Source organism: Suricata suricatta, chromosome 5 (assembly GCF_006229205.1).
Source record: "Suricata suricatta isolate VVHF042 chromosome 5, meerkat_22Aug2017_6uvM2_HiC, whole genome shotgun sequence".
Lineage (NCBI taxonomy): Eukaryota > Metazoa > Chordata > Mammalia > Carnivora > Herpestidae > Suricata > Suricata suricatta.
In genome coordinates this window covers 107186801-107196119 of record NC_043704.1, presented here as the reverse complement: position 1 = coordinate 107196119, position 9319 = coordinate 107186801, and the positions used below count along the sequence as shown (strand labels likewise).

The 9319-nt window shown below is 40.0% G+C and overlaps 1 protein-coding gene and 1 long non-coding RNA gene across 2 annotated transcripts in view; one reads left to right on the top strand and one right to left on the bottom strand.

Moving 5' to 3' along the window:
* Nucleotides 1–4150: 4150 nt before the first annotated feature.
* PLCH1 (phospholipase C eta 1) overlaps nucleotides 4151–9319 on the bottom strand; it is a 207928-nt gene continuing 202759 nt past the window's right edge. The window contains exon 25 of the mRNA XM_029940011.1: nucleotides 4151–7330. Coding sequence (XP_029795871.1) covers nucleotides 5250–7330 — 2081 coding nt within the window. The 3' untranslated portion in view covers nucleotides 4151–5249. The remainder of the gene's footprint in view (nucleotides 7331–9319) is intronic.
* LOC115292098 lies at nucleotides 6754–7694 on the top strand. Its single transcript, XR_003908798.1, has 2 exons — nucleotides 6754–6841; nucleotides 7151–7694. It is a non-coding gene; the product is annotated as an uncharacterized LOC115292098 (long non-coding RNA).

Genomic DNA, 9319 nt, shown 5'->3' with positions numbered 1-9319 from the left:
CATCACAATAGTGAGGAAACTGAAGCTCTCCTGCTAAGATGAGGAATAAGAAAGATGTCCACTCTCACAACTGCTTCTCAATGTTGCACTAAAAGTCCTAGCTAATGCAATAAGACAAGAAAAGGAAACAACAAAAGGAAGAAAATTAAAAGTATTCAGATTGGAAAGGAAGGAATAAAACTGTCTTTTTTTTTATGACATAGTTGTCTATGTAGGAAATCTAAAAGAATTGGGAGTGAAAAAGACTCTTGGAACTAATAAGTGATTGCAGTATAGAAGGTTAATATACAGAAGTTAATTGCTTTCCCCATACCAGGAATGAACATGTGGAATTTGGTATTAAAAATACACGTATTGGGGCACCTGGGTGGCTTAGTTGGTTAAGTGTCTGACTTTGGCTCAGGTCATGATCTTGGGGTCTGTGGGTTTGAGCCCTGCATTGGGCTCTGTGCTGACAACTCAGAGCCTGGATCTTGCTTTGGATTCTGTGTCTCCCTCTCTCTCTGCCCCTCCCCTGCTCATAGTCTCTCATTCTCTCTCTCTCAAAAATAAATGAACATTTAAAAGCATTAAATTTTAAAACTAGCATTTACATTAGCACCTCCTAAAATGAAAACCGTAGGTATAAACCCAAAAAAATGTAGAGAAGACCTATATGAGAAAAACACAAAACTCTGATGAAAGATAACTAGGGAGAATGAAATAAATGGAAAGATACTGCATGTTCACAGAAAGACTCAATATTGCCAAGAGTCAGTTCTTCCCAAATTGATATATAGGTTCAACATAATCCCAATAAAAATCCCACAAAGTTATTTTTGTGGACACTGACAGACCGATTCTAAAGTTTATATGAAAATCAGAGGCACCTGGGTGGCTCAATCGGTTAAGCATCCAACTTCAGCTCAGATCATGATCTCCTGGTTTAGGAGTTCAAGCCCTGCATCAGGCTTTGTGCTGACAGCTCAGATCCTAGGGCCTGCTTCAGATTCTGTCTCCCTCTCTCTCTCCATGCTCATACTCTGCCTGTCTCTCTCTCTCTCTCTCTCTTTCAAAAAATATATTTAAAGAAGTAAATAAAGTTTATATGAAAAGCAAAAGACTCAGAATAGCCAACTCAATAATGAAGAAGGAGAAGAACACTAGCAAGGTTGTGGAGCAATGAGAACTCTCCTTCATTGCTGATGGGAATGCAACATAGTACAGACACTTTTGAAGACATTTTGGAAGTTTCTTACAAAACTAAATATACTCTAATGCCATAGGATCTAGTAATCATGCTCCTTGGCACTTACCAAAATGAATTGAAAACTTACGTTTATACAAAAACCTGTACACAGGCATTTATAGAGAATTTAATCATAATTGCTGAAACTTGGAACCAACTAAGATGTCCTTCAGTAGGTGAATCAGTAAACTGTGGGGCATCCAGGCAATGGAATACTTTTAGCACTAAAAAGAAATGACCAATCATACTTTGAAAAGACATGAAATTTAAATGCATATTACTAAGTGAAAGAAGCCAGTATGAACATGCTATATGATTCCAAATATATGACAATATGAAAAAGGTAAAACTAATGGAGATAGAAAACAGATCATGGTTTCCAGGCTTTGTGGGGGGTAGGAATGAATAGGCAGAGCACAAAGGGTTTTTAGGGCATTGAAACTATTCTGTATGATACTACAAAGGTGCATACTTATCATTATACACCCACCAAACTCACAGACTCTACAATACCAAGCATGAACTCTAATGTAAACTATGAATTTTGGGTGATGATGTGCCAATGTGGGTTATCAATGATAATAAATGTGGTGTCAATAGTGGTGGGCATAGCATGAACGGGGGAGGAAGGAAAGAGAGTATATGGGAATTCTCTGTCCTCCTACTCAATTTTGCTGTGAATTTAAAACTGCTTTTAAAAACAGTTCATTAATTTTTTTTAAGTGTGGTATTCATGGATATGATATGTATAGCAATATAACTTTCTAATTCTTTCCTTCTGTTTTCAACTACCATGAGTAATAATAAGTTTCTAATTGTTTAGACATCCAGAACAAAACAAGTATATCATGTCTCTGCATTTCTACCAGCTTGTGACTCCCTAAAGACAAGTCCCTATGGTTATAATACTAGTCCCCAGATGAATGGCTAGCCCAGATTAACTTTACTAAAGGTGTCAGGAAAAGCAATGGTGTGTAGGAAAAATAAAACCAAAGTAGGAGTTGCAGTAATCTTACTTGGCTATTTCCTACCCCTCATGACATTGGGCAAATCACATGTTCATTGGGATTCATTTTTGGTATCTATAAAACGGAGGATAACCTCCACTCCTTGTGAAACTGCTGAAAGGACCAAATGAGATGTATCACCTATAAATGTCTTTTTAAGTTGCAGAATGCTTGCACACAACAAATACCAGATACTTTCACATTTTTGTTCATGTTCTCTTATTGACCAATTTTTCAAATGCTTACCAAATGCCAATAGGAACTAGGCCTAGAGCTAGGAAAAGGGCACAAGACACAATCATGGTTGTCAGAGAGGTATAAGTCTAGTGGAAGAAACAGACATGGGAACATATTTATACAATGGAGTGGAATTGAAGGCCCCCCCCCCAACCCGCCACCTCCCACCAAACTGGGTAATTCCTAATGGGTTGGATACAACTAGGGGAAAGAAGATACAGAGAAAGCTCTCTAGGGGAAAGGACCCTCTAGGACACATCTTGGAAACTGTAGTGAGCAAAGGAGGAAAGGGCATTCAAAGACAGGGGAAACGGGGTGATAGGAAGAGACAAGGGCACCAAATCAAAGAAGACCTTGTAAGGCTATGGAACCTTATTTTATATATGACGGGGATCCACTAAAGGGTTTTAAGATAGCTTGATCAGATTTATATTAAGAAAGCTTTACTTTCACTCTCTGTGGATATTACTATTGCTGCAGGCAACTCTCCCAGCCACCTGTTGCTGCTCAGCCTTAGAACAGTCTGTCTAGCCTCTAAGAAAGGAGACAGATGAGAAACTTTGACACTTCACAGGGCTTGCTCTAGTCAGACTTTGCAGAGACTGGGGGTGTCTTGCTAGTTCTCAAAAGAAAAAAAAAACTATTGGACAACCCATTAATATATTACTTCAGATTTTACTTGCTATGTGATTTGTGACTGAATGAGTCCCTGATCCAACCTCCAAACAAGTGAAATCCTAATCAAATCTAATCTGAACACTGAAAGCTGGTAGTAAAGTCAAGCATTATTGCTTCTTCTTTATGAGCATCTCCACATAGTATGTATGAAATTGTTTTCTCCTTTTTACCTAAGTCCTTTCAGTAGAAGAATACTACTTGTGTGGGTAGCAGATGCCCATGGTGCCTGTGAGGTGGGTCTGATAACCAATCACTTGACACCAACCATTTATGTCAAATAGGGTTGACCTCCAAATGTAAACTCTTGGATTTTCTTTTTTATAAGAATACCAATTCCACCAAACAAGGCAGCTAAATTCTACCCCTTTGCAAATGAATTTCAACAACTTTACATCATGTCAGTTTCTTTTAAGATAAGGGTGCTTTAAAAACAAGCCAAGGTCTAAGGATAGAACTTTGTGGGTTTCAAACCACCCCCAAGAAGACAAAAATATCTCAGGTTCATTAAGGGAATGAAATTGGGTCCCTCTCCCTTTCACCAGGACACATCTACCCCAACCAGATCTCAGTGTCTGTCCAAAGAGAAGACCCTCAGCACTAGAGAAAAGTTCAGAGTTGGGACCTAAGGGTCATCAGGACATGATTGCTTTTCTCCCCACTCTCCCCACACAACAAAGCTCCAAGTAGTCTGATTTGCTGATTTTGCATGTCCCCACCCACAGGGCAGGATTTGGGAAGGATTATTTTTAAACTAGCAATAGCAACACAAAATGCAAGAAACTCATTACATTTGATTTCTTTTCAAGTTACCTTATAAATATGATCTTTAAAGGCATAATGAAAACACTCAGACATAAATTGCTGCTTAAACCTATCCCCTGTAGAAGCTATCTTCTGCTGTGAAGAGATGAAAAGGAAAATATTTCTGAGTGCTCTGGGTCCCTTACTCAGCAGTCATGTATGAGCTGAAGTTGAGGGGGGAAAAAAAACCCTCACCAAGTGTTTAAAAATCTGCTTTAATTATATTTCCATGAATTCCAAGAAGAACATCATTGCAGTTAATATTACAAAAAAGCAGAGAGAAACATCTGAACATGCAATAAAAAATGGATTCACAGTGAAAATAATGTATGTTGGTACTAAAATATAGTTACGTGGCTCCGTGACAGGAAAAGGTTTCTTCTAATTATCTGTTTACTTGGATTTTATTATGAGAAAAATGTTTTTTTGCTTGACAGCTTTGGGGATGTTTTCAATCTGTGCTACTATTATTGTTAGCGTCTGACAGAAGTCCCTCATTCTGAAAGCCATTATTTGCAGTCTATAATTTAATCAGAAAATTCAAAAGTACAACAAATAGCTTGGCAACTGTGTTCTTGTTACATACAAAGCCATTAGCAAAAATATGTAACAAAATTTATGTAAAACAAACAATTTTGTCCTTATGTACAGAAGTTTGCTTTCTCCTCATACCCTCCCAGCCTACTCTAAAATGAGAGGGTGTGTGTTGGGTAGGGGCGGGGGAGGGAACAGTTACCAATCTCCTTTGAACTCTTATTCGGCCTGGGGTAGAGAAATCCTAAAAGGTAAGGGTAACTATTTCAATCTTCTTTTAGCTGAGTTATAAAAATGCGTTTGGGCTTCTCAACTAAGGAGGAAAACTAGGAATAATTATTGACAATGGCTTTAAAATAAAGGCATCCCTTTGTCCTTTGCAAAGTTTCTCAATGAACTCAACAATTAGTAAAACTGACTACGTTTGTGACTGTGATCTGTGGACACAGAGTAAAGAGGGTGGTGGAGAAACATTCGCACATCATAACCCAAGCTGCTGAGAAGTTTCACATCTAGGGCATGCACATATTTCATACTGAGAGCGTTTACACTTCAGGGAAGAGTGATCATATGCATGTGGGAAATGTCACTCCAGTCTATATACAAATGCATAAACAGGAAGAACATGTGGAGTCAAAGGGAGACCAAAACACAGGTTTAAAAATACGTTTTAAAATCATTTCAAAGCCAAGACCATATTTACTGAAAACTCTGACAATTCTACAGAATACCTTGTAAACATTGAAAATGCAGCTTTCTGTAATTCACAGTCTCAAAAGAAAATAAATCTCTGGTTTATCATCACTGTTTGGCTCGGTCTGCAAAACAGAATTATCCGAACAAAACTGATCAACGTAGCCAGGGCGCAGGGCTGCGCACGCCCCTTCGGGGATGCCGCGGCCCTCGGGACCCCCGGCTTTGCTGCTCCTCAGATAGCCTGCGATGTAGGAGCCGGTGGAGTGCCGGTTTCCCGCAGGCAGGGGTGCCGACGGTTTGTTCCGAAGAACCACTCCTCCCACATGGCTGGGGTTTACGCCTTTTTGCTTGTTGGCTTCCTGCTTTTCCTTGGCACGACTCGCAATATTGCGCACTCTGCTCTGACTTCTGGATGACAGCTTTCTGACCAGTGCCCTGGGGAACTGGTTGGCATCCTGCTTTGAATAGAGCACTTGACAGCCCTCTTCCTGGTCAAAAGACACAAGCTTCCGCAGCTGCTCGGTCAGGGCGTCTATAGGCTCTAAGGACTTCGTCTTCACAGTCACACCCTTCTTGTCTCGAATGCTGGTTGTAACAAAGCTCTTACTGATACACTGGTACTTGCTTTCAAAGTTGCAGGCGATGTCCTCTGACGTTAGGTCCCCCAGACTTTTGGATTTGCAAGGACTGGGCAGCTTCAGAGCAGGCAGAGGAGGATGTGTGGGCTGCTTGGGAGAGGGGGCATGCGTGTCTTCATCACTAGACAAGGGCACACAGGTCTGGTTCATTTTTGCGTCTGAATTTGAGCAGGTGTTATGCATAAAACCAGCACCCTCATAGGCTAGACAGGAAATACTTTGATTTTTGACATCTTGAATACTGTTGAATATTTCAGAGACAGAAGGGTGGAGAGTCTCTTTACAGTAGCCATTTCTCAAACCTCTTTGAAAATGTTCCACCACATCCTGACTGTACTTCGGTTTTAAAGGAGAATCGAGGTGACTTGTGTCCTCTCTTCTATATTCATAGGCTGTTATAGACAGATTTTCTGAGTCCCCATCCACTTCCACGAGACTGCTCTCTCCAGAATTTAAACAGACAGTGGCACCGGCTAGTACTTCTTCCAGGGTCAGGCCCGTGGAAGTGGCAGGGCTGTGGTTCTTTTGCATTTCCCAGTCTTTTCCATTGTTGGGACTTTGCGGTAGCCAGCGGTAAGAAGAATCAGAGGACCCAGACAGGCTGTTTTCCACAGCCCCCATCTTGGCCCTCCCGGAAAGGTTGTCATCGGGTTTGGTTTTAGAGACGGGAGTGCAGGTAGTTTCGCAAACTGTGTGTGTGGAGTGTTTGGAGGTCTCGGGACTTGAGAATGCTGCCGGCTCAGGAGATGAGCACAGGAAGGATGACTTGGGTTTTCCCATGGAAAAGTCATGCCTGAAGGGCATTTTTCCATCCAAGGGGGGCAAGGGAGAATGACTTGACATCACCCCGGCGCCATGGAGATGAGAAACAACTGTGAGGTTTGCCTCATCACCGGTCTCCTCACACTGGCCAATCAGTGCCGAGATGGAACTGCCAGGCTCACTCTCATTTGTTAAAGTGACGTTGTCAATAAGATGGGAAATTTCACTCTCCGGCAGAATGGCAGTGGAATGTGAGTCAGGTATGTCAGAACAGAGCGTAGAGACATCTGACAAAGAAAAGGATGTCGCAGCTCGGCCCTTACCCCAATGACCTTCCAAGCTCTTAATCTCCAAATTGCTTTGAGAAAAAATGCTTCCTGATAACGTACTTTTCTCTTCCACAGGGCCCCCAGCCTTCCCATTTTCCTTGGTTTTCACACCACACAGACCTTGTGTTGGAGTAATGGCAGGATCAAGAGCCAAACGCTGCCCGGGGGAGAGGGACTGGCTGGGGCACTCCTGTTCGCGGCAATCACTTGACACGTTTGCTTTGGCTCTCCCACCCTTAGGGCCTGGCACTCCCCACTGTTCTCCCGAGACCGCCATGTTGGCAACAGAAGTGGTGGAGCTCCCGTGGCTGATGTCTTTGTGGAGGAGAGCGCTAGAGGAAGAGGACAACTTTCTGTTGAAATTTGGGAAATGTTGGTCTTTTATACTTGCCTTCCCTTTTCTTCCATCCTTATCTTCTGCTGAATGAAACAAAGAACATTTTAGGTAACATGTATCACTTTTTGTAGGCCCTGCCAACACTCATGTTTGTCTTCAGACAGACAAATGGAGAATGTAGATCTGTTACATCATGACAGAATATAGTTATGGACTGCAGAGGTTTGTAACAAAGTGTCTGTGTGATGAATAAATGGTAAACTATATTTATAGGAATTTCACTGAAGCTTCCCTTTGAGTATCTATTACATCAGCTAAGGATGTAATAGTCGTTGTCAAAAAAAAAATGTCAATGAGTTACCATACTTTTACAGTGAGGATTACCTTAAGTTGTTTCCTATTCAGATTTGTACTACACAGAAGCATGGCAATAAAAATAGAACAAGACAGTTCTGTTAAACAAAGTGCTGTGGTACCTGTAAGCAAGATACTATAAGCTTTCAAAGTTAAACATGTATTAGTAAAAATCACAAGTCAAATTATTTTTAAAAACATCTTGGCAAAAGAACTAATTAAGCAGGTTCTGAAGCAGGTTGGAAGGTGCAATAAATGTATTAAAATACCAATATCTATTGACTTTGAAGTGCCAAACTAAAGACTTAGTTGCCAATTCTATGTTGGTGCTAATATCTAATTTTTGTTATTCATATTTTTGTTTTTAATACACAAATTTCATACTGCATTTCCCCCTAAAAGAGGCAGTAAAATACCAGGTACCGTATGAAAAGCTATAAAAACACAAAATTCACAATAACTTGGGGGTACTCCATCATGCTTAGGATAATGCTCAGATAATATCAAACGTTCAATTATTCTTAATCTAATTAATAGGTTTTTTTAATGCTTTCAGACAGGATATATAAAAAAGAATTAATTAACCTATTAAATACCCTCCTAATGAAAGAAAAACCCATCATAAAAAGTTTGATAAACCCAAAAATTATCAAGAAAGAAATAAAATATCCTATGATTTTACCACTGTAAAATCTACTGTAACCTTTTCTTAGAGGGACAGAATTATATATAGAATTTTGTATTCTGCATTTTCTCCACTAATTTTTTTCCATTATAACTTGAATCATTGCATGGCTATGTCTGTCCTATTGTTACCACAAGTCTCCATATAATATATGTGAAAATGACAAACCTGTACAGCTGTTAAAGGGAGGAAATACACAGCAACTAAATATTGCTCTCTGGATTAACCAGTATTGATTTCTATTGAGTAGAGATTAATTTTCCCCCAAAATGGGGTTTTGAAATAAACTTTAAAGTATGCATTTCATCTCTCCTCTGACACTGCTCCTGGCAAAATATCAAACTTTTCAAATAAGCCATTTAAAAATTTGTTTCCCTATCTTACAAGAAAAATCCACATAAGCAAAATCCAGTTCGTGAGAAAATAGAACACTGAAATTAGATTGTCTGATAACAGGAGTATTTTGCTAACATGATCCTGATTTAATTAAAGTTGCTGCAGAGACATCAAATGGACAGTCTTGCTGGTTAAATTACCAAGGACGCGGGGGACAGAGTCACTGGCAACTCAGGAGCTCTTTGGTACCTTACAAAGCAAGCATCATTCTTCATCAAGTTCTTGATGTGAGAGAAGAAGCGTTATGCTCAAATTAAGGAAAAAGATGGCTAGTGCTTGGTCCCTACGCTTGAGGAGCCTATAACCAGACAGGAACCATAGACATGCTTCCTTCCTTGACAATATCCAAGGATCAGGGAAATGAGACCCCAGAAACATATCACCTGAGCTACCTCTTGGAAAAGCAAAGATTGCTCAAGTAAAGAAGATGGCTTGCTTTTAATGTCTGGCTTTACTTCATTCCCCATAAACTTTTCCAATGATGGAAATATATTATACATCAGGGAAAGAAATACAACTATATTCAACCTCAGAAAAATCACTATAATTCAACTTAACCTCAGAACCATCAGTAATACTTATATCCACTTGGTAAAACAAGACCTTTGCTCCTGTTTCGTAGGTTTCACCTCCCTGT